This window comes from Perca fluviatilis, chromosome 21, assembly GCF_010015445.1.
Source record: "Perca fluviatilis chromosome 21, GENO_Pfluv_1.0, whole genome shotgun sequence".
NCBI lineage: Eukaryota > Metazoa > Chordata > Actinopteri > Perciformes > Percidae > Perca > Perca fluviatilis.
In genome coordinates, this window is record NC_053132.1 from 4,888,427 (window position 1) to 4,913,440 (window position 25,014).

Genomic DNA, 25,014 nt, shown 5'->3' on the forward strand with positions numbered 1-25,014 from the left:
TTCTTAATATTTTATAAGATTGTTGCTCTCTGCTCTTGTGACATTTTTTTTAATATATCTGATTGTATATATTTTTGGCAAATTTATATATGTGTGTGTGTGTGTGTATATATATTATATATATATATGTATATGTGTGTGTGTGTGTGTGTGTGTGTGTGTTTATAATGACATAAGTGAAAGAGAAAATTATATTTCTCAATTGCACAAATCCTTCATTAGAACATTTGAAAAACACACTTACACAATCTCCACCTCCAACATTTTCAAAAGACAATGAACACAATTCTGCACAAAATATGACTGTATAAGTTATCAGAACTTCAAATAAATATACACTATAATATAGTAATTCTGCAAAATTCTGCAATTTTTTTTTTTTTTTTTGGGGGGGGGGCGCTCTAAGGGGGTCTTGCCCGGGTGTAATTCAATGTAGAACCGCCACTGCACAAGGTACACTTTTTTGCTTTTGTAAACATTGGAACAAATGTCTGAATGTGTTTTAATCACTTTGATCTTATGATATTCAATATAATAATGAATTTTTTTTGTCTGTGTAGTTGTGTTTTACATATTGTTGTACTGATGTGGACCTGTGTGTCTCAAATGAAAATGAAAATGTACTGAAGGGCAACAGTCGCAGCGACCAGGGTCAGTGGCTTTATTATCCCTGCAAGAAACACATGACTGGAACTCATGTTGAAAGTGCGTTTCTGCTTTCGCTTTCGCCACGAGGTCGCATGAAAAAGGAGAACAACTCTGAGGTAATTCAAGCCTCGCTGGATTTCACCGAGACTGTGTGAAGGTCATGACGTACCTTTGGTTATTTGACTGCTGGATTTCACCACCGGCTGTCTACTGACAAAATGTCCCGTTCCTACGCCCTGGCTGCGGCCGTCCTGGTCTTCTCTGGATGCTGGTGCATATGTGCAGCTGATGTCGGGGATTTTGCTCCGTGCCTGCAGTTCTTCTACAAGTCTTGGCCTCCCAAAGGTCTGGCGGGGACCCCGATCTGCCAACGTTATTTCAACCAGTACCGCTTCGCCACACTGTACAGTCGGCCGCGGCGCTCTCCGTGGTTCTCGGCCTATGTGTACTCGGCCCCAGCAGGAAAGAGACCCACCGCGTGTTGGAAGTTTGAGCCCCAGGTGAGGCTATTTCAACATTTTGTTGAATGATTTATAGATTAGAAACGTTTCACTGTTATGCTTCCCATTAAAGAAGGTAAAATGTGTCTGTTTAAGCTTTATATTTAAAGTCGAAACAGTCCTAAGAAGATCTAATTAAGTTTGCAGGTTTTGATTTAATGCACTAGTCACATTATTATTTAGTTCACTTGCTGGTTTATTCACGTTTTTTTAATTTATTTTTTATTTTATGACCGTTTCACATGTTATATATGTTCAAAAAGACATTCTCTTCAAGAAGAAGAAGAAGTTATATAATATGTATTATGTAATATAATGCTATTACAGTAAGTAACTAGAAAATGAGGAAACGAGCCCCAGTAAAAGGAGAACTGTCTCATTTGTGTGTTCATGGTCGGTCAACTCTCCAAAGAACACTTTATTGTTCATATATTTAGATTTAAGAAGCCATGATGAACACTAATCTGGTACACTGCATGGCCAAAAGTATTTGGACAGCATTCTTTTTTATTTGAGTTGATTTATTTTGGATTTGACAAACAACATAATCCAATGGATAGCATGTTAAAGTGTAAACACTTGTTTCCAACATGGTCCTTGGTGTTAAAACATGCAACACATAACGAAGACCTATATCAGGTCAAAGACAATAACATATAATACAGATCATCCAAGGTTTAAAAGCATTCTAAAATCAGAGAATCCTAAATCACATCAAATAATCATTCTACTCTAATTAAAAAATATTGGCTACTCTATTACATAAAAAAGCCTTAACCTGATGTCTAAGATCCCCTCTGGTATAGCATATTGTGTGAAAGCAGCTTCATTCTTTGAGCCAGTCTTCCTCTGACTTACACAGTGAATCATAAGGTCTGTATGACATGCTGTCCACTTTAAAACTTTATACTATCACTTGTTCCTCCCACCCTCCAATGAACAGCTAGCCTACCCAGGAGCCGAGGGCAGCATGATCCCCTTCCCTCCGGGCCCTGTGGACCAGAACGTGGTGGACAGCCAGGCGGTGGAGCTGGACTACATCAACTCCACCTATTCCCGTGGCCACATGAACCCCAGCCTCCACCACCAGAGCCACGAGGACCGCGCCGCCACCTTCACCCTCACCAACGTGGTTCCTCAGAAGGCAGGCTCTAACGACGGGCCCTGGGAAGTCCTGGAGTGGACCATCAACAAAACCTTAGAGGCCTACTGTCTCGGAGAGGCTTACGTAGTGACCGGCGTCATCCCTTACCGGATCGACGAGCGCTGGCTCAAGGATCATCGCGTGGCCGTGCCGGAGTACATTTGGTCCGCCTACTGCTGCCCAAACTACAACAACAGTCTTCCAGAAGAACTGAAGGATGCTTTCCCCACGTACGCGGCCATCGGCCGCAACGACTGCAACAGCAGCGAGGAGATTGTGCCCGTCAGCCAGACGGCTAAGAAACAGTTCAGAGGATATGATGTGAGACAAATGCCGCTGGAGACACTCGAGGTGTATCTGAAGGACCGGTTCAACACTGTTGTCAGTGTTTTCTACGAGCAGTGCTCTGGATCAGACTGATCCTGCAGACACAAGTACACACGGATAACATCTATACAATAATTAGATCTTTGAAGTGTTAATGCTTATTTCATTTACTTAAGCCTGAATCTAGACCTTTTCACAGTTGTAAACATAACCATTCTAAATTGCCCAAAGCTGATTTCCTGTCCAGTGTATGGCTACGTTCACACCGCAAGTCATAATGCTTAATTCTGATTTTTTTTTTGTTTGGCTATTCACATGACCTTTTCAAAATGTGGCCTGTATCAGATTCCAGTGTGAACTGTGTGCGGTTTTGAACTGACCCGCATGCACAAAAGAACAATAACAATGACATCAGACGCAGCACGCTGTTGCACTAAAGTTAGGGAGGTTATGGAGGAAGTGAGCATTTTCGTTTTTATTTCAAAATGTTTGTGTAATGGCAGCCATAACATTAATGATCAGGTGCTGAGGAGGAGGAGAAGAATGAAGAGAAAGAGAGACAAATTGGCTATTTTGGCCTTTTGCGGGGTTATGGCTGCAAATTCACGCCATTGACTATCTGTTCTCCATTTTATAGGCCTAGTCAAGTTTTTAATTGTACTGTCTTTGTCTCGGGCTAACCTCCCGACCGCGCATAATTGTGACAAATGTCGACGTAGATTGACGTAAAAGTCGCATCAAATCCGCCTTGGTTATGAAAAAAATCTGACCTGGGTCTGATTCAGGACCACATGTGGAAGTGGTCTAAATCTGATTTGAAAAAATCAGATCTGGTTTAAGATTTGAGTGTTCACACTACTTCTGAAGAAGTCTGACCTGGTCACTTGACCCCAAAAGCATCCGATTTGGGCCACTTTTGCCTGCAGTCTGAACGTAGCCCATGTGAATGACATCAGCTTACAGGAAGTTAACAAAGGGCCAAACTGTTGCCTAGTAATGGAATTCCATTGAAAAGGTCTATAAAAATGTTATAAATGACAATTACAAAAGCGATTTATAGAATCTGCCATCACTAGGATTAAGGTGTGGTTAGGTTGGGGAAATATTGTGATCATGGTGAAAAGAAACCAAAACTGACTTTCAATGTGAGCATCCAAACTAACAAAATGACTTTTCTTAGATCTCATGGTTGCCGTTATCCCCCATCGGGCCTCTTTAGCAAATTTTGTCTTTAAGCTTTTTTAATATGTTATTTATTTATCATCTGCTCTAGCTTTTCCAACGTTTTAGACACAAATATGATAATAATAATAATGGTACATGATGTGAAATTGCAAAAAACAATGTATTAACATTAATATAATAAGATTTTCTTTTAGGGAGGATCCCTAAATCCCCCCCCAAAATACATGCACCTAAATCTTCAACAAACCTAGGTAAAACACTGATTGTACAGTATATATATATATATTTGTATTCTGAGTACATACAGAGTGTAATTCTTGCACTGCAGGTTTGCAGCCGTGCGTGCACCAAATACATTTGACCACTAGGTGGTGACTTTGTGCAATACATGTGGATGAGAAGCAGCTTCTGCCGACTGTATACAGCTACTGGAGGGATTCAAAAGTTTCATCTTTACTGATTTCGTTGGTAATTCAGAGCAACACCGACCTAATGTATTGGAAATCAATTTCTTTCTTCATCTTATTATTAACTACATAATGTCAGTGATCTTGTGTTTTTAAATTTAAAATATTTGAAACCACACTTTAATCTATGTTGTATCACGTTAATCTTCCCGAAGCGCTGCTGCTGGTTGAAGCTTTCTGAACATGTATAAAATAAATAATATGTGTGCTTTAAATAAAATACAGACAGAAACACAGTTAATAAACCCCAGGTACGACTCATTTTAGACAAACAGCGACTTGTTCCACCAGTTGGACTCGACTGTTCTGGAGCTTTGCCAAGACTTGTTTTTGTAATAATCACTAAGACGCAAGTTTTCTCATACCAGACTGGGTTTATTGCATGATGATGGATGGTACAGTAGCACAAGTGCACAAAAAACTAGACACTTAAACCGGATTATTTAGTCAAGAAATGAATCCCTGGCTTAGTGTGATTGCTGTTGCATCATTGGGGTGAAGAGTTTGTCCCACACCTCTAACTTCAACATGGCCTTGCCCATCGGGGACATGGTCGCCTTGATGTCCAAGGTCTTTCCCTCAAACGTGAGGCCCGAGCCCCGGGCCTCCTGCCTCACGAAGCCTGTCTGCTCTTTGCTGTAATACATCTCTTTGTACAGAGCCTCGTTGCACTCTTTGTCGACGTTGTAGATTCCCAAGGCCATCCAGTTCTTGTACACGTTGTAGTCGTAGGGCACGGAGAACATTATGGCTATTTTCTCTTTGGCGCTGTTGCTGTTCCTCTCAAACAGGTCGTAGGTCAGGACCCCCACAGCCCCGGTGGCTTTGGCGCTGGTCTTGCTGAAGTTGCACACCTCGGTTTTCAGCGGGCGCACGGTGGGCTGGGGCGGGCTCACGCAGCAGCCACTTTCCAGGAAAACTCTGTTTTTTTTTTTTTTTTTTTAAAGAAAAGGAATAGAAATAAGAGCAGAAACTAAGTAATGTATCGCTAACTTATTTTATCCATACAAAGGAAATGGACATGCAAATATACTCTGCTTTGCAACAGAGCTTTTTTCAGAAAGTTTTTTTATGATATCAACTTGCGCAATAAACACAATGCAAAAGGCTTTGACATATTTTTTGTGTTTTAGCAGAATACCGACAGCAGTGGAAAGGCAGAGTACACTACAATATCTGTTTATTTATCACAAGTAATATCGCGGTATTCAGCAACATTATTGCATATTTTCCTCATATCGTGCAGCAATGTTATCTTTCAAGTCTCGCGCTTACCTGGGTTCAATTAGGCAGTAGTTATTGGTGAGGTTTGTGATCTCAATGGTGACATTTCTTCGGCTTTTGAGGTTGGCAGCCACCTCCTCCGCTGATTCACTCATGTTGTTGCTGGTAGAGGCTGCGACAGAGCACGATCACATTGTGTCACAAATCAGTGGAGCCATTTTACTGCTGTTATAATAAAAGATGCACAGTGCTAAAAAACAATATATGTCGGTACACCTCCAAATACAGCGCAGGAATAAAGCTGGCTTACCTGTCCGGATCACAGGTGTGTTGCTCGCTCGGGTGATGCCAGATTGGAAACGCTGAGTTCACTATTTGGATCATTCTTGTTGGGGAATGTGTGAAACCCCACCCCAAAAACTGTCTCCACCCACAGCACACACCTACTCTCCGTTGCCCTGTCCAGAGGCATGCATACGAAGGCATGCAGACAGGGTGTAGCCAACATAGTACCTTTACTGTGACTTTTTTTTGTTTTCATAAAGCTGTTTTTTTTTTGCCAAGCTACAAGCCGGTTTGTTCAGCTTTTCCATGACAAAGCCTCATTGCTCAGTGTCTCCTTATGCACCACACCTTTTACCTCTGGGGCTGTGAGGTCGTTTTTACTGTCTGCATGGGAAGACAAACATGCAGTACCTCTGCATTTTATCTTGCACGGCACCTGGATTCTCGCATTATCATATATCACACTGCTACCAGCTGACCGAACCAATCAGCGTCCGGTAAAGAGCTATACGGGCAGCTACGGGCGTGGTTTAGGTGGACATGATAGGCACGTGGTTCATCCAGAATCCCTCCAGTTTAAAAGTGCCTGCCCTTTCGTAAGCGGTCTCCAATGCCAGCTTCTCCGATGGTTCTGTGTTAACAAACCACCTGGCTCGTCAGGTTACCTTTACAGCTGCACAGTCTGACGGTGTTCGGTGAAACATTTTTACTCTAAGTGAAGTCTGATTCATGGTACATCGACTGACGAGATGTAAAACCCTTCATTTACTTTACCCCTTTGTTGCTGCTTGGGACCGTGTGTGATGATTCAAATTAAAGACACAAAAAAACATCAAAGACAAGAAATCCTTTACAGTATATTGCTTTTTATTCATTTAAATCACCCAAATGTGACAAGAATGACAAATTGTATGTAGGTTTTCAGGAACATCTGTGTCAACTGTGTTCGTACAATTTATTCCACACCAATGCACTCTATACTAACAGACTCATCTGCCCATCTTGTCATACAGCTCCAGTTTGATCATGGCCTTGCCCTCGTTGGACATGCAGGCCCTCACGTCCACCATGTGCCCCTTGAACGTCACCCCGGAGCCGTTGGCCTCCTGGCGCACAAAGTTGGTGAAATCCTTTCCCTTGTACATGTGATCGAACAGCTTGTCGTCGCAGGCTCGCGTGTGCTCGAACGTGCCCACGCCCAGCCAGTTCTTGTAGAAGTTGTAGTCAAACGGCACCGAGAACATGATGGCGACTACCTGGTTGCAGTTGCGGTTGCGCATGTCGAACATCTCGTAGGTCAGGACGCCGACGGAGCCCGACGCCGTGTTGTCGTCCTTGGTGAAAGAGCACACCTCGGTCTTGGTGGTGCGCACGGTCGGCTGTGGAGGGTCAAAGACGAAGCCACTTTCCATGTGCACCCTGGGGGGTAGAAGAGGGAACATGCAGTTATGAGTGGGGGAAGATTTAGATTCTTTATTCAAGTTATAATATGATTAGGGCTGTAAATCCATTTAAGAGCCCCTATTATGCTTTTTTGGGGGGATTTTTCCTGCCTGAAAGTGTATTATATAGTTTTTTGTGTATGTAATTGATGTAATGGAAGTACAGAAAAAACACATTTCGCCCAGACAGAGCGTTTCAGACACAGGAGCTGCAGCAATGGGCAGTATGAGAAACATCATGTGTTTTGTGAACATTGTAACCTATTTGAGTAGAGACCCAGGAGTACAAATATGATCCTGAAAAGGAGCACAATAGGGGATCTTTAAAATCTTTAATCGCGATTAATTGCACCATCGTCCATGTGAGTAATCGCAACTGGATTGCACGTTTTTTTTAATCAGTTTTTCAATAGGAAATACTCTGCTCAAGCAGGTTGGTTTCTGCTATCCACAATATTACTGCTGCATCGCTTTCTGATTTCCCAAACTTTAACACTGCGTTACTTTTGACAGCCCTAAATATTATATATACATTGTGCTATAAAATGTGCAAATACTCCATTACAAGTAAAAGTCCTGCATTAATGTCCTACTACACTAAAAGTCAGAAGTGGATAATGTGCTTTAAGTATCGAGTATTATTGTTTTCATCCCTGTGTAGTTTTTAATCCAGTTGTTCCCAACGTAGGGGTCGAGCCCCTCCAAAGGGTCTCCCGATATATCTGAGGGGACGTGAAATGACATCAATGATAGAGGATAGACGGAAAACTGAGCTTCTGCTGCGCATATCTCTCTTCATTTTGGGGATTTTTCTCCTGTCTTTATTGGTTCACACACAAAAGAGGAAACCGTTTCATCATCAAGCAAAGCAGCTCTGCCTTTTCACTCAGAGGACACACGCTTCTCACAGCAAGTCTTACTTTGGGTTGACGAGACAGAAGACGGAGCTGACATTGGTGATCTCTACGGTGCAGTTGCGGTTGGTGGGGATGGTGACGGAGTGGGACTCTGCGGTCTTGGGCATGGTGACGGCTGCTGGAGGCGGCTGAATGACATGAAAAAGATCTGTGAACAACGGACACTGATGAGGATGATTTAATGTTTGCTAAAATAGATTCTGTAGTTTATTTAGCAACTTCTATGAAGGTTTTTCAACTAAAATCAGGTAGAACAATTTGTCCGGGCCTGATGTGTTTTATTTTACTTTCTGAAATTCTTTATTGGGAATAACGTTTTCAGGGGGTCCCCAACAACATATGATATTAGTACAATACAAACATATTTAAAACGGCTAAGAGGCGTGCAATCAATCATTTTAAACACACAGTAGGAAGTACGATGCCTCCAAGGCACCAAACATTACATCACATCCACATTTCATTTCATCTCGACACAAAAGGTCTCTCTCCCTAGCAGTATTACAGATTATCTAGAATATTTGCATCATTATGTCAAAGGAAATGTACTCACTTTACTTTATGTCACACACACAGGATGGCAGAGAGTCCTCTGAAAACAGGTCGGAGTTTGGTTTGGAGACGAGTACGGAGTCCCGCCCTCCCAGGTGCAGTCCCACCTCACACACACTGAGGGTGTGTCTGTGCTCTCATGCAATGTCAGTTATGTGTGGTAGTTTCAACTTTTCAGTGTGTATGGAGTTTTATTCCTATCTTTATTCAAGAGCACGTTCTTTCAATGTGAGAGCATTTTTCATTGATTTGACATTTAGGTGTCATAATAATTTCCCTCAAAATCCTTGCTTTCAATCTGAATGTCAAATCAACGAGAAATGCTCTCAAATTGAAATAATGCGCTCTTGAATAAATATTGGAATAAAACTCCATAAGCGTGTAGCCACAGGGAAATATGGAGTATAGAAACATGAGATGATGCGTCTAATGTAGAGCTGCAAATATTTGTGTGTGTGTGTGTGTTTGTGTGTGTGCGCGCCACAACACTGCTGACAATAGCTGCAAAGATTAATTGATTAGTTGTGCACTATTATATTAATCGCCAACTATTTTGATAATTGATGAATCGGTTTGAGTCATTTTTTATTAAAAAAAAGGAAAGATTCTCTGATTCCAGCTTGTTAAATGGGAATATTGTTCTAGTTTCTTCTCCTCTGTGACAGTAAACTGAATATCTTTGAATTGTGGACAAAACAAGACATTTGAGAATGTCATCTTGGGAAACACTGATCCACATTTTTCACAATTTTTTGACATTTTAGAGACAAAATGACTAACCCATTAATCCAGAAAATAATCTACAAAAATAATGGCCAATGAAAATGATCGTTAGTTGCAGCCCTACTCTTATGGGAGTTAAAAGTACTGTCGATCACTTTGGCGCAAGATGGAAAAGTTCTTCTCACACAGGCGTACGATAGATGAGCTCTCAGGGGCTGACTGTTGCCGGGTGACATACCTGAATGTCTGGAAAGATTTAAAAGTAAAGAGTAGCAGCCACGCCCAGTGATGGACTGGCTATCTGGAATTTGGGCAGATGCCAGAAAGGCCGCCCCCGTATGCACCCCTATAGGCCACTACTGATAATGTCTTTGGTTAATTTTGATACGTTATTTTATGCATGCAGCCACAAATATTCAAGATTGTACTGCAGCGAGGTGTGTGGAAATATTCACTCGGAAAGCAGAGTTACTAATTTCCAAACTAGTTTATGACAAAAATAGGGCCACAATAGTGTGTTGCAAATGCCAAGGCCGTTTTTTGATCCCAGTCACCTGTCAAAAAGTTGATCCATCTGATGACTCATTTTAGATTAAGCCTCCCAAACTGGTTGATATAAAAGACCACATTTAGTCAGTTGGCAATGAGCTATGGTTTGTAATTGGTTCCCTAAATGTTGGGTTGTCTTATTACAAAAGGTGTGAACGAGCACCTGCAGCAACAGACGTCTCATTGTCTTTCCGTGCGTTATGTTGGAGGAACCTGTTCCCCGTGCACTGAGAGATAGTATTAGAGCAAGTCCCCCGTCCATCGAAGGGAACAGCAAACAGTCACATGGATTTATTTTAATTTTATTTAACTTTTTCCAGGAATATTCCCATTGAGGTTTACAATCTCTTTTTAGTCCTGGAGCCCGGACAGCAGCACAAAAGCTATCTTTTCACACGAAAGAACAAAGAACAGACTTTATTACATCAAACAATGAATCAGCAGTGTTCATTTTCAGGATACATAGTGTGGTCAAATAGCCCTAAATCCTGTTTTTAAAATCTAATGCTAATTAAATAATCTATCCTAAGGTGACTGTGTAGCAGTAAAATGAGGGTGTGCTGTAAAAACTTACACCAAACACAGTACGGGTTTGAGGAATGACGTGCATAATTTGTGCGTGTGTCTGAAAGTTGAAACTACAGACTACAGAGTTTTAGGCGAATAAGAAAGGCAGTTATCGATTTTAGACGTGATAAACCTGTATCCAAAGAGTTATCCCAGGATACTTTACAGATAGAGATATAGTAGATCTAGACCACACTCTATAATTTACAAAGACCCAACAATTCCCCCAAGAGTAAGCATTTGATACAACAGTAGTCTGGCATTTTATTTTTGGGCATTTTACAGTAGGCCTTTATTTTTATAGGACAGCTGAAGACATGAAAGGGGAGAGAGGGGGGGAATGACATGCAAGAACGTTGAAAAAAATTATTAAAACAAACGGCAAAAGTGACAAAAAACAGACAAAAAAAGTGTGGAAAAAAATAAGTTTTGATTTCAAATCTTGACCCAGAAAAACTAAAAGTTGCTTGGTCAACGGGAAGACAACACAAGGGTTAACCATAGTCCTCATAAATCCACCGGAGTATTGGGGATTTCTCACACATCTTCTGGGACTGCCCAAAATTACAAACATACTGGAAGGAAGTGATGAGGGTAATTGGGGAGATATTAGGGTTGAACATATTAGTTGAACCACAGAGATTCATTTTAGGGAACATGCATTTAAGAGGGTTGGGAGAAAACAAATTGTATATGCTCAGAGCTCTGGTGTTAGTAGCACACAAAATTATTACGAGAAACTGGCTTAAGCCCCACCCACCCACCCTAGACCAGTGGTACCAAAGAGTTAAAGCTGTCAATTGTATGGAAAGTATAACCGCAAAACTACAATTCAGGATGGTTATTTATTTAGAGAGATGGTCGCCTGTCATACAGTATTTGACAGGAGATTAGTGTGTTGAATTGGGACCGGGTTCCTGCAATTAGGAAGGCATACTCTCAAATTCCTGTGTGTTCGTAGTAGCATGCCGATTATTGGGTATAAATGCATGTCAAAACTACCTGTTTCTGTACCACGTTGTGTGAGATGTCTTGTCAAGGATATTGTTTTAATAAATGTTCAAAAAAATAAATCCACCGGAGTTTACAACGCCAACACAAAGGAAGCGGAAGGAAATGAATTTCCTGCGGCACCGGAGCAATCCCGGAAGTGGAACGTCGTGGATATAGACTAGTGCAACAGTGGCGAGGAAAAACTTCCTTTTATGCAGAAACCTGAGACAGACCCTGACTCTTGGTGGGGGAATGCCAGTAGGGACACAGAGACGCTGATGATACAGATATGGAGGAATATGATTCATAATAATTATAGCCGTTGGTATGATGAACCTTTGTTGCATGTCAGCTACTTCTCTGTCCCCCTGGTGAACTCCACCCTTTGCCACAGTTCAGTTACGCTCCACTGCAACAGCAGAGTGGAACCTTTGTGCCCACTCGTTTACTCGTCCAGCTGGTAGAACACCATGTCGTCGCCGCTCCCTTATTTATTCTAACCTTCCTGTGCTGTTTGGTTTTTATCACGTCTGCAGATCGAAACAAAAGTAACACTATCTCATTTATCTTTTTTGTCAAAAGTCAAAAAAGAAAAAAAAGAAGACAAAAACATGTTTGAAATGCAACATCACATCCGAACTCTATCAACCTCCAACGCCCACCCACGTCTTCTATGTTTATACGTTACTACGTTTTTGTGAGAAATATATATATATTTTGTCATCTGGAGTTAGTTTTCTATCATCACGAGGGAGTGTTGCTAACTTCGGGTCAAATTGACCCATTTTCAATTTTTGTTTTATATCAGAAAATATGGGACGTAGAAATAAGCGCTGAACATGTGTAGAAGAAAAATTTAACAATTTAAAACGTTGGAAAAAGCAAAAACAAACTGACAAAAAGGCGTCAAAAACGTCGAAAAAATAAGTGTTTTTTTCAAGGTTGATGGGAAGGCAACACAAGGGTTAAGGTGCCCTCTAAATTACATTAAATGCATATTTATCACATCTTATTACACGGTTTGGTTGAATTCTAAGGCATTCTGCGGTCTGTTATTTCTACTATAACTACTATAGCTACAGGCTGATTCAAGACCCCTTTCACTCTCCTGAACTGAAGATAAGAGGAGTCATCACTCACCCACTTCTACACACATTACATACTTATTCCAATATGCATCTTGCACATTACTTTGCACCATTACTTTTTGCACTTTACATCTTTTTGCACTTTACATCCCACTCCATGTGTACTTGTCTCAGTAGTGATATTATGTCTTCTTTGTATATTTGTATTTTACGTTATGTGCCTGTATGTATATTTTTGTCTCTACTGTACAGTATGTGTCTATATTACTAGTTGTCTACTGAATGTTTACTACTACATGTCTATTTGTTGAATGTATAGAGAGTTAACACCTATCAAAGTCAAATTCCTTGTGTATGTAAGTATACTTGGCCAATAAAACTGATTCTGATTGGGGGCATCACCTAAGGCAAATGAATATGACTAGAAGACTTTTCTCAGATCTAATGATTGAAGTCGGTCCCCAGTGGACTTAGTATTTAGTATCTGCTCTAATAATGTTTATTTTTTTTATTGAAAGACATAACGTTTTCTTGAGGGATGACCCCTAAACCCCCTGTCAAATATGTGTGGGAAAACCCTGTAAATGTATCATATGAACGTGCAGTATTTCTTCACAAGGAAGTGAAATAAATGAAATGTCAGTGGACAGAGCTTCACCAAAGTTGCTCTAGATTCATTAAACAGACAGAAAGGAAATCAAACAACTTGATGGGTTGTTCTACTCACATGAAAAATGGTGAAGACCTGAAGACCGAGGTCTGGGGAGGACTCCCAATAATCCCTGTAGGGTTATTTTAATAACCCTTGTGTTGTCTTCCCGTCGACCATGCAACTTTGTGTTTTTCTGGGTCAAAATTTCAACATTTTGTTCTTTTTCTACACCTTTCCTCGCTGTTTTTGTCAATTTTTTAACTCACTTTTTCTTTCAAGTTTTTGTCACCTTTGATGATTTGTTTTTTTTGTCACTTGTTTTTTTTGTCGATTTTTTTCCTGCGTTTTTGTAGCCTTTTCCAACATTTGTCATTTTTTTCAACGTTCATTTGTCAAAGTTCTGATATAGAAAGTTTTTGTTAAATATGGAAGTCAATTTAGAAGCACTCAACTACATGACGTTAAAATGGGAAGACTACACAAACAGTTTAGTTTCTGCCTCCATCAGGGTTAACTTGTCAGAAACCACTTTGTAGACATTTTCAATCAACGTACACAGAACATCCTGTAGGATAATAGAGTCATCATCTGTGTTGCTACCCTTCTTTCATCTTCACCACATTAGCTCCATCTTGTGGTCAAATCCAAACAGCCAGGGAGACAAAGACAGACATTAATATGCTGTCATTTACATCAAACATGGAGCTGTTTCCATGACAACAAGAACTCGTCTTAGTCTGTTTTGGGACATAAATTAAAATGCAGCTGATACTTATAGATGGTGGGCCGAGGTTCCGTATCTGCTTTACTTTTCGAAATGGATGATCCCCATGGAGGGAGAACCTGGATTTGTAAAGTTGGGACGATTGTTTTATTCTCAACGATATGACAACTGTTGCCACTCCGTTTGTTGCACATTTTCCCCGAAAATCATAGTGCACGACCGTAATTATACAGGCAAACGCGGTTGCCTACTATATTAGTCGAGCCAATAGCGCGGCAAGATACTGATTTAGAATTATTTTTAACCAATCAGATGTAGCGTATTTAGACGGGGTATTATACCAGCATACCTGTCAAGTATCCCGTTTTGGCCGGGAAATTCCGGATTTTACCCTTCTTTCCCGCCGTCCTCCCGTATTAGTATTTTCCCGTAAATCTCCCGTATTTTAACCTGCGTTATTAAAAAATAATAATACCCCGGGCCCGAGCGGAGTAAAAAAAAAAAAAACATTCCCAATCTGAGCTCTGTCACTAGCCTCGCGATAACTGCCACCTGCAGTAGCCTACTACAGGTACTGTAGGTGTCAGTTGTCGCGAGTTTAGTGTGTGAGGTCAGATGATGAGTGACAATGCGGGGGAAAAAAAGAAGAAAAAAAAACAGAGACGGATGATGGACGCTACGACAGAGACGGTGCGCTGCCAAAACTTATGAAGGCTTTACTATGCATTCCCCATAGCAATGCACGTTGAGAAAGGATGTTTAGAATGGTACGAAAGATTGTTACAGAGAATAGGATGACGTTAGACAACAGAACTGTTTGCGCTCTACTCTCATGTAAACCACTCTGTAAACCACTCTGGCCCAGCCCACAAATACACTCCTTCCGAAACGTCTTAAAGAATGCAAAGTCTGCAACAAATTTGTACAATAACTCACTAAAGAAAAGTTACGTGAAATTAAAAGAAAAACTGTAAAAGAAAAGCAATATGAAATGAAAAGAATGTGTGGAATGAAAATAAAATGTAGGCTAAATGTAAAGACAAGCAATGTTATAAATTGTAAATGTTTTCAGCATTCTGCATCAAGTGGTGATTTTAGCTTTCTTGTACACCTGTCTTAAAATGTAAGGGATACTGGAGCTTGGTTGGGGTGGTGGGACTGCTCGAGGTGGGCACCGGAAAATTTCCCTTATTTTCAAATCCAAAACTTGACAGGTATGTACCAGCGTCAGACACGTTTATATCAAGGGGGTAAGCTTCGCTTCTGAACGCGAACCTCCGATGGCGCCATTTTGTTGCTACAAAGGTATCACCTCTTGTTAGCATTCCACTGACCGCCATTTTTTTTTTACGTCACTTGACTGCGAATAACTTTACATCTGAAGAGTTTAAAGACTCTATTTGTCCATTGTTTAATTCTAAAGAAACACGACAATGTATAAAAGGCTCCATTACCTTGTACCTCACGTTATGGCTCCGTAGCAGACGTTTTTGTAAAAATACGCTAACGATTGTGTCATAACTAAGTGACTTACTGTCGCACAGTAGAGGAATTACCGTATAGTACAGGAGAAGCTCGCAGGCAGTTTCGACTTACATTAGCTGTTTAGGTTTAATTACGAATGTTAACTAGCATGTTAGTTAACAATAATTAGCCTGTGCCTATGTTATCTCCTTACATATACCTACACTCTCCGTCTCTGTAAGATTGGGAATGATTGAGATTTCTCTCGGCACAGCTACCAGAAGACTTACAACTTTCAGACACGTTGCTCACGTCACATTTACGTTGTCTCTGTCAGTTGGAGGCTGCGCAGTAAAGGAAGAGATCACCGGAAAAGTGCTTCTAATAGCCTTCACTGGTCTCCGTCCAGAGCAACGGGGTCTATTGGTCCATTAATATATATGTCAATGGTTTATATACACAAGCAGCAGCTATACTACGGCGGCAGCGCATTTACCATCGCCTTGGACATTCTTTGAGTGGTTGACTGTAAGTATTCATTTAATTATAGTATGATATCTATATAAAACGTTTGTTTTGTACACTGCGTTGTTCAAACGTATGTAAGCGTCTCGTTAGTGTCGTTTTAAGTAAGGTACTTTCAGCTAACTAGCTAGCTAGCTAACTAGCAGTAGCTAGCATCATGCACTGTATCTAACGTTAGCATCTTTGACTCTCATCTAACGTTATTTAACGTAAGCTGAGGTGCGTTAAAATTTGGCAAACAGTGGCGAACCTTCATGGCGAAGATGATTTCTCTGAACACTTAAATTTGAACGATTTAGTGTCAACATTTAATTGTAATGGTAACACTTCATCCAACTAACATAGGCTACAGCTCCACTGTATGTTCGCGGATAATTACCTCAGACTGTTTGCAAACGTTCGCCAAAAACTCAAGGTAAACATGAACCTGTTGATGTTGAAGACATATTTAATTATCAGATACATCTGATGTAACGTGTAAGGGTCAGTAAGCAGACAATATTCTAAACAGAGAGCTAAGAGCTCAAATAAACTACAATCAACCAAACAAGTTAGAACTGCATGTAATAGAAAGATTATAAGTTTAACTATCAAATAACATAGGCTATCAAAACAGAGCAGAGTTATAATGTACATAAACATGTTATACAGATTTACTTCTGCAGGAGTAGCCAACATACACAGACATACACGTGGTGGTATGTCAAAACCAGTAAGGGGTCATTATTTACAGGCTACCATACATCCTTCAGGTCTGCTTCAGCAGTTGTGGTGAGAGAGAGTGCATGCATGTGTGCGAGGATGAGACCAGACACCACCAGACTAAATTCAGAACATTACAATCAGAGCGTCCTAGTCAATCTTAAAGGTCCCACGGCATGAAAATTTCACTTTGAGTTTCCCTTTTTCACTTTTGAGTTTCCCCCCGATAGTTGTAAACCGAGCCCTAGGTATCCTGCACACACACGCACCAATCCCCAAAGAGCCAGGATCAAGCCATGTGCCCTAGTCATCTTCAAGTGGCTTATTGTCACAGTTTACACACTGACAGAGGTTTGTACATGGCAGCTCGTGCAGTTTACATGTGCATCTACCCTTAACACAATTTGTTTTTTTACACGAGCAGTGCACAAGTTCCAGTATGGCCTCTGGAGCTGGCGGAAGTGTCATCCAGTCCACTCCATAGAAATCTCCTACCATCTTCCAGCCATGATTTACAGGAGGAGGAATGTCTGGCATACACTCAAGACTCCTCCTGTGTACCGCAGCCTGATAGCTTGCCCGCTGGATGTGTTTATGCAAGGAGTCTTTGTTTGGAGGTAAGTCTCTCTCAGAACATTTACCTGATTTGAACAGTTTAGCCCTCGCAATATTGACATCTTGGCAGTCCTTCTGATCATATAGGTCACACGTGTAAGCTTCCAGAGCCTCACATAGTTGTGGTGATGGGGTGAAACTTGTTCCTAGTTCTCTAAACATAGCGATGTATTCTGTTTTTGAACTTAGTTTTTTGTATGCTTTTGCTTTCCCAACCTTATGCAGAGCGCTCACTGTGTCACATCCAGAAAAGGCATGCAGACCCACAAGGGCATCACATTTGTCTTCGCCAAGATGGGCATGTAGCTTGGTAATGTCAGTAATGTGTGTGTTTCTCCCCTTGGCAGTATGGAAATGGAGGTGGCCATCAATGTGGCTACAGAAAGCTAGAGCCAGCACAAAGACATCCGTGTCTGGGCTCTTGATTACCAGGTCATGGCTGTATTTGGCTGAATGGGCTGCATGCAGCATCATTCTGGTGTCTGCCTCCTCTTGACTTGTCTCTAGGTCTTTGAGTTCCAGTATCTCAAGGCCAGTATAGCTCATATTCACCTTAATTGCATGACACTTGCTTCCATGTGCAACAATGATGGTTATATTGCCAATTATATTCTTTGCAGATGAGCTCCAATTTTGGAAGAAATACTCCAGTAAGTTTTCTTTATTTTGGCCACATGCCAGGAATTTTTTCCACTGCTTTGGGGTTTTTTGGTCATCTCCATAGATTTTGATTTTTTGGTAGCCCTGTTCTGCACGCCGTCATTACCGCTCAGCATTTTTGATGCTCGGGTCGCTGTATGTGTCGCCACAAAATGAATCTCTGTTGACTTAGTTGCCTTAGCTGATTGAACCAATGTCCTCAGTACATGATCAGCATACAACCCAAATGTTGGCTGTGGCATTAGTTGTTGCACCAGAGCCATTGCATCCCAAATCCAAACTGAGCCATCAGGAATGTCACTCACTGTATCAGGTGGGTTGATCTCATCGAGCAAGATGTGCATCAGCTTAGCTTTGTTGGTTTAGAGCCATCAAAGTTGGAAATTGACTGTGGAAAAGGACCCAAACTGTAAGTGAGCATTTCATCAATGTTAATTTGCCTAACGCTGCCCACAACAATTAGCCTTGCAAACAAGTTGCGATGTGATGTTAGGGTGATTTCTTTTCCTCTAATTTGTGACTGTACTTTGGCCAGTGTCTTTGAATGTTTTGATTTTCATTTTCTTTATAGGGTCATGGAATGATGCTTCGCCATTGATGATCCTTTTTTCACAGAATTCAGTGAGTGCCTTTACACCTCTTTGTTTAGCCCCTAGTAAGTCTGTGGCAACATTGTCTGATGCATGTTGGCCAGAAGAGATGTGACAAAGAGATTCTCCATCCAGCAATGGGTCAAAAGGATTAACCATATTTTGGATAGTGGTCAAAATGTTCATCACATCAGCCTGATCTCTCTGCATTCTGGTGTTGTCTAGCTCAGAGTTAAGATGTCCTACCGGGCACTTTCCTGCCATTGTTTTGCATTCAAAAGTGATTGCTGCCCGCTCATGTTGTGTTAGGGTCCAGCGGTGAACTGCACCTTTGTTCAGAGAGAACCCACTGATGCCTCCCTTTGTCTTTGAGTCACGATTGGCTGTTTGCTCAATGACTTGATCACATGCGGTGCCGGCAAAACCATGACTTTGATGTCTTTGTGCCACAAAGTCCCCTGAAAGAAGCTGCTGGTGTGCTGAAGGGTGTGTGTCTTCCAGGTTGGTCATTTCAGCCCAATATGCCGTCAAATACCTGGCATAATTTACTTTGTCACAGGCAAAAAACCAGGGCAGCATACTTCGTACTGTGGACAAATGGAGAGCCCAGTTCCCCTCTCTTGTTGCCCTGATGAAAAGAAGCAAATCTTCCATCATGTCAAGGTATGTGCTCCAAAATGCGAATGTGTGGTTGCAGTTGTTTTTCACCACAAATTCTTCATAACCTTGCAGTAACTGCTGAAATGTGTCTGATGTTAGCATGACCTTGAACTCTTCACAGGGAAAACACTCCTGCAGATCTGTTGCCACTTTTAAAGCAGCTGCATTTTGTTCTTGTGTGAGTGTGTCCAAGTATGCCCACCAGCGCAGTTTCTGGAGTGCTTCCATCAGGAGCTTGTGAGCCCGTATGCTCCTGTTGTAGTGATGGCCGGAGATCACTCCATCGATTGAGCCTGCGGCCACCAGGTCAGACTCAATCAAGATGTCCTGAAAGCCAGCATCACCATACAACTTTCCTATGCATGACAGATATGCCATTGCTGTGTGGAACTCTCCCATCCTCACTACAATTCTCTCGGAGTAAGAATTTGTTTGCCAACGGATCTCTTTGGGCTTTGGCCATATGGCTTGATCCATAACCAAAACAACTTCTCGTTGTTCCAAAGTGTCAGCAATGGCAATGGAGCGGCTCAGGATAGTGTGGACAGTGTTGAGATCAGTCGGGCTGGCGTCAATCACTGGTAGGTAGCCAACGTGTGTAGATGGTAGGACAGTCTCTTCCTTCAACATGACATTAAACCCTGTCCATCCAGGAAGGACTTTGCCCTGGGCCTCAGGTACTTTCAGTAAAAGGAATACAGCATCAATTCTTCTACTGGTAGTGTGAGCATATCTGTATTGGTCCTGCTGGAGATCTATTTTCAAGGCAAAGTTCTGTGGACCAGAACGCTTTCCTCTTGTGTAGGTTGCCAGATTCAGTGGAGGAGGATGAACAGACCGCTCTTGTGTTCTCTGTCTGGGTAATGTGTCTGGTAAGGATGCTCTATAACTGTTTATAGCCCTCTGAATTATTATACCATTGGTGTTATGTGTTGTCCCTTTACCTGAAAGAGTCTCCTCTCCAAAGTCATTATTATCCCAGACAAGAGTCACAGGCACTTCAGCACTGATTTTTTCAGGGATGTATGTTTCTCCTCTCTCCATTTGTAGGTGAGCAAGGGCAGTATCATGCTCAAGGACCTGGGTATTGGATGAGCAGTGACCCAGACCATTTAACAACCCTATAAGCTGTGCCGAGCCAGTCATATGCCGTACTGCCATTGCAAGTGAGCACTGTTTTGGCATGAGCCACCGTCCTCTGGTTGCCAGGGTAATAATGTCCTGACAAGTGGACACTATCTTTCTGCTGTCCTCTGAAGTGACATCAACACGTTCATCTGATGGTTGTGATGACATTCCTGATGTCCATGCAATGAAATTAAAAAGTTGGTGAGGCACTACACTCAGGGCATTTTCCAGTGTTAGGTCACCTGCTGTGGGAGGCCATGAAAGCTTTGGTGATCTTTTTGATGTGTTTTGAATGATTTCTTTAAGTGTCATTGCTGCATGATATAACACCCGAGAATCATCAGTGTTGATGGTGGCATTTTCAATATCTCCTTGACTTGTCATTTCTCCTTCACTTTCTTCAGATGAGCAGGAAGCAGAGGAGACAGCAACTTCATGCACAATCTCATCAGCTGACAGATTGTCCACATATACAAGGTAGGTTGTGGATGCCTTCTGGAATTTCAAGAAGGGATGAGACTTGTGAAGTCTTGCTTTTAGTGAGTTTGCCTTATAAGCTGCAATGTTCACTCCCTCTGTTTCTTCCACAGTTTTTTTGAAAAGCAAATTCAGCTTTGACAGTCGAAGCACTTCACGGTGTTTTAACAGCCTCTCCTCAATGTTTTGCAGAAGTGCTTGTATCCATTTTCATATATGTTCGTTTCTTTTCTCTCAATTTTGTGTGTGGTCAGGTACCGGGTATAATCTCAATAGCAGGTGAAGTGATACCGTGCTTCACTAGCCACCAAGTCCCTGTCTTGGATATGGAGAAGGAGAGACTCATCCCTTCTGCCTTCAGCAGCGAGAAGCAATTTCCCGGCATGGAGTGTTTCACACTGTGTTAGTTTTTCTTTTATCCTTTTCCTGCTGTGTGTCTGAACCTTGTACTTCTCATGTTTGCAAATAATGCATTGTACTGGAAGCAGGTGTGGGGCACGCTTGGATGTGTAGAGGTCACTGGTGTAAGACCTCAGAGCCCGTGTTTTCACTGGAGTTGCCTGACCATCCTCTGCCTCTACCACTAAAAAAGTGCAAAACAATAGATTTAGATTCTGCACCCTTCTCTCACATCACTGATTAAAGAAAAATGGTTTGTAACATTCAGCAGGGGAAACCTCATGCTCCATATATTGGTTCCACCTGTTCCCTTAACATGGGGACCATTTTGCTATAATTGGAAGGGTACATTTTGGCAGGGTGTTTTTATTATATTGCTGTTTATACACTACATATATCTATATTATTTGTACTATTCTTATGTTACTGCTACTACATTGCACATATCTGTACATGTTCATACATTGTTCATATTGCTTATCCATGGTGTTTATATCTATACGGCTACTGCTAATATACTAATACACACATTTATATGTAATTTATATTACTGTAAACCATACTACTTTCCTAACTGTATACTACTATCTACACATCTTTATCAATACTAGTCAAAAAGCTGTACTTGTATTCCCAACTTGTATTCTATTATGTCATGTATATTGTATCCTTTTATTTAATGTATATTCTGTATGTGTGCTGTGTCTGATATTTTGCTGCTGCAACACTAATTTTTTTTTGGGGGATCAATAAAAAACTATCACTGCACTGTATGTCAAACTATTTATACTGCACCACCTGTCTATACAATATTATAATAATACAAACCTTCCTTTGCAGTTTCTTCAACTAATACTGCCTTCTCTTTTCTCCGCTGTGCTCGTTTTATCTTGGTGATATTTGTGAAATGGCTGTAGCACTCCCTGTGGTAGCCAGTGTTAGCTGGTTTGACTAACTGGTTTGTAGGTTCCTGGCTTTGTAACTGGTATGCCTGTATTGCCTCTTCTGCTATAATACTTTCTCTACACTTGAGGTCTTTCCACAGAAACACTGATTTAATGAATTTCTCCCAACTTATGTCTGTGAAGGGAATGGTGGGTCCACTTCCCTCAAATATATGCATGCAGCACTTCATTGTTCATTGCACTTCATGTTTTGCCATTTCTTTCCAGTATATAGAGCTCAACAGTGACCGCCCACTTTTTATCGGCTCTGGTTCAGGAAGTATGTTTCCCCATTCATTAGCCTAGAAATCTAGACGCACCCTAGCGGCAGCAAATTTAATTTGAAGAGGTAGCTAAGTCTGGAACCGAGTTCACAGTTTTACGGGTACGCTAAACGTTTCTATGGTAACAGCCAGTTGTTGACAAACGCGTCACCAACACCGACGCTTTCCTACCCACGCTATTGGATGAAGGCAACAAGTACGTCATGAATGTCGGACCACAGACGTAGCTGCCTGCTTCATTCGCCGGGAAAATAACCTGGAGGAAGTTACCGATATTATAGTTATAGACAAAGTATGTGAGTGGCAACAATTTTTATTTGCTTTGTTGAAAAGCGTAGCGGTTACATATAAAAAACTGGGTTATCCATCACCACAGATCGTCTGAAAACACGAAATCTCTCCTCGGCCCACCGCCTATTAAAACTCAACAACTCTTTATTTCCATTTGAAAGGCATTTATTGATAAATTAATTCCTAGCATTTAATCTCTTTTATGATGGAGTATAATAACCTAGTGACCTGTAGTGTGAAAGGATTATTTGCACTCTAAAATGCCCACGGGGCTAAATACATATGTGGTGAAAACAAACGGAAGGTTTGGATTTCAGAACACAGAAGTGCCGCTAGGAGACCCAGTTAAACTTCACAAAACTGGATTCACTGCTTTTTAAAGGTGCAGAAAAACCGTTTTTACTTGCATTTTTTGAAATATGTTAGGTCCATATGTGTTTGTGTTATTTTGTTAATGTGAAAATGAACTGCTACCTCCTCTGTCAGCTCTAGCCACTTAACAGAAATAAGAAGAGAAATCAGACCAATTACAAAAGCTGGTCAGTCTGACATCATGTTGCCTGAGCTCATTACTATTCATGAGCTCGCCCAGTTGCGCTGGGTAAAGGATGTTGATCGCCAGGCTCTCATTGGCTAGCTGTTAGCCAATCAGAGTCAAGCATCTTAGCTCGTTGAATATTAATGAGAACTGGCACAAATCGAGCCGAGTCTTCCTGCAGGCTTTCTATACCACGCTAGAATGGCTTGAAACAAGGTAACCAAGGCATTTTTCCCACAAAAAATGTTACAGAGTCCACGGTAGAAGTTCAGACATTACCACAAAGTAATGAAATACCTGTTGCAGGTCACCTTTAAACCATGAAGCATTAAACCGGGAAGCATTTTGGACAAAAATGAAACTCATATCAGACTCATCTTTATCTGAATCTTGTTTTGATGGACTACAAGTCAGTGGTGGGAGGTGACTCAGTACATTTACTCGAAAGTAAAATTTTGACATACTTTGTTTGAGTATTTCAATTTTCTTCCACTTTATATTTCGTAGTGATGGCCAAATGAAGCTTCGTGAACCAGTGTCTTTATTTTCTGAGCCCACTAGATGGGGCGCTTGGTTTTAATAGAAAGGCCTAAGGCATTGCAATTCAGTGTATTCTCAACCCTTTGTTGAACAGAGAGCGCCATCTAGTGGGCTCAGAAAATAAAGACACTGGTTCACGAAGCTTCATTTGGCCATCACTAATATTTCGACTCCACTACATTATATATTATTATATATTTAACACTAGTTACTTTTTACATAGCCTAAAAAAACATGTGATAACTACGATGCAGTTGTAATCTATCCAGTATTTTAAATTGGCTCCACATTGACAAATTGCATTACTTACTTACTTGTTAGTGATAAAATCTGAATAATATAATATTCTATGATACTGTAAAAGGAGCTATTCTGCATAACGAGTAATTTTACTTTTGATACTAAAAGTACATGTCGCTGATGATACATCTGTACTTTTACTGAAGTAACATTTTGAATTCAAGACTTTTACTTGTAATGGAGTATTTTTAGACTGTGGTATTTATTTTATTTGAGTGAAGGAGAGCTTCTGGTAAAACTGATCTGTTGTAAATTCCCCGGATGTTTTTTATTCCACCATAAGATGGTGCTGACATGGTAAGAAATGTAAGAACAACACAGGTGGTGACTTGATAAACCCTCCTGTTGTTCTCAGATCAAATTTGACCCAATTACAAAAACTTTCTATATCAGAACTATGACAAAAGAAAAAGAGACAAATGTTGGAAAAAGCTACAAAAACGCAGGAAAAATCGACAAAAATATGTTTGTTTTTTAAACGCTGAAAAAAGTGACAAAAACTTGTTAAAAAAACTGACCGAAAAAAGTAAAAAAAGAAAAAAAACCACAAAATCTAATTTAAAAAAAATGCCAAAAAAGTGACCAAAAAAAAGGAAAATAATCGCCAAAAGTATAGAAAAAGAACACCAAAAGGTTGAAATTTCATCCCAGAAAAACACAAAGTTGCATGGTTGACGGGAAGCTAACACAAGGGTTATTCATTTATATCTATATTGACAACGTTTCATTTCCAGGATTGCTCCGGTGCCGCAGGAAATTTCGCCAGATGCATGTCTTCGCCGATGTCCAACCCCTTCCTCTGTCTTTGTGTTGGCGTTCTAACCTCCGGTGGATTTCTGAGGACTATGGTTAACTGCTCCTCAGATCTCTGCAGGGTAAATCCAGACAGCTAGCTAGACTATCTGTCCAA

At 40.9% G+C, this 25,014-nt stretch overlaps 3 protein-coding genes across 4 annotated transcripts; 1 reads left to right on the forward strand and 2 right to left on the reverse strand.

The window, feature by feature from the left end:
* The first annotated feature begins 659 nt into the window (after positions 1 to 659).
* LOC120551365 (endonuclease domain-containing 1 protein-like) lies at positions 660 to 3,078 on the forward strand. Its single transcript, XM_039788772.1, has 2 exons — positions 660 to 1,148; positions 2,092 to 3,078. Exons 1-2 carry the CDS (start codon positions 867 to 869, stop codon positions 2,710 to 2,712), a joined length of 903 nt encoding a protein of 300 aa, XP_039644706.1. The 5' UTR covers positions 660 to 866; the 3' UTR covers positions 2,713 to 3,078.
* A 1,547-nt stretch (positions 3,079 to 4,625) lies between these two features.
* Positions 4,626 to 5,900, reverse strand: LOC120551366 (DELTA-actitoxin-Afr1a-like). Its single transcript, XM_039788773.1, has 3 exons — positions 5,806 to 5,900; positions 5,547 to 5,667; positions 4,626 to 5,192 (listed from the first exon to the last, which is right to left on the reverse strand). Exons 2-3 carry the CDS (start codon positions 5,648 to 5,650, stop codon positions 4,739 to 4,741), a joined length of 558 nt encoding a protein of 185 aa, XP_039644707.1. The 5' UTR covers positions 5,651 to 5,667; positions 5,806 to 5,900; the 3' UTR covers positions 4,626 to 4,738.
* Positions 5,901 to 6,626: 726 nt separating this feature from the next.
* On the reverse strand, positions 6,627 to 8,794 carry LOC120551367 (bryoporin-like). 2 transcript variants are annotated; one of them, XM_039788774.1, is made up of 3 exons: positions 8,693 to 8,794; positions 8,143 to 8,267; positions 6,627 to 7,199 (listed from the first exon to the last, which is right to left on the reverse strand). In XM_039788774.1, the coding sequence occupies exons 2-3, from the start codon at positions 8,244 to 8,246 to the stop codon at positions 6,770 to 6,772; spliced, it is 534 nt and encodes a 177-aa protein (XP_039644708.1). In that variant the 5' UTR covers positions 8,247 to 8,267; positions 8,693 to 8,794; the 3' UTR covers positions 6,627 to 6,769. The 2 variants fall into 2 exon arrangements, with proteins under 2 accessions (XP_039644708.1, XP_039644709.1); XM_039788775.1 differs by having other exon boundaries at positions 8,143 to 8,287; positions 8,693 to 8,770.
* Positions 8,795 to 25,014: the final 16,220 nt, after the last annotated feature.

Excerpts from the sequence above, each read along its gene's own strand:
- LOC120551365 (XM_039788772.1), top strand. The coding sequence starts at position 867 with ATGTCCCGTTCCTACGCCCTGGCTGCGGCCGTCCTGGTCTTCTCTGGA. Across the intron at positions 1,149-2,091 it reads GTTGGAAGTTTGAGCCCCAG|CTAGCCTACCCAGGAGCCGA; the intron begins GTGAGGCTATTT and ends TCCAATGAACAG.
- LOC120551366 (XM_039788773.1), bottom strand. The coding sequence starts at position 5,650 with ATGAGTGAATCAGCGGAGGAGGTGGCTGCCAACCTCAAAAGCCGAAGA. Across the intron at positions 5,193-5,546 it reads TACTGCCTAATTGAACCCAG|AGTTTTCCTGGAAAGTGGCT; the intron begins GTAAGCGCGAGA and ends AAAAAAAAACAG.
- LOC120551367 (XM_039788774.1), bottom strand. The coding sequence starts at position 8,246 with ATGCCCAAGACCGCAGAGTCCCACTCCGTCACCATCCCCACCAACCGC. Across the intron at positions 7,200-8,142 it reads TTCTGTCTCGTCAACCCAAA|GGTGCACATGGAAAGTGGCT; the intron begins GTAAGACTTGCT and ends TCTACCCCCCAG.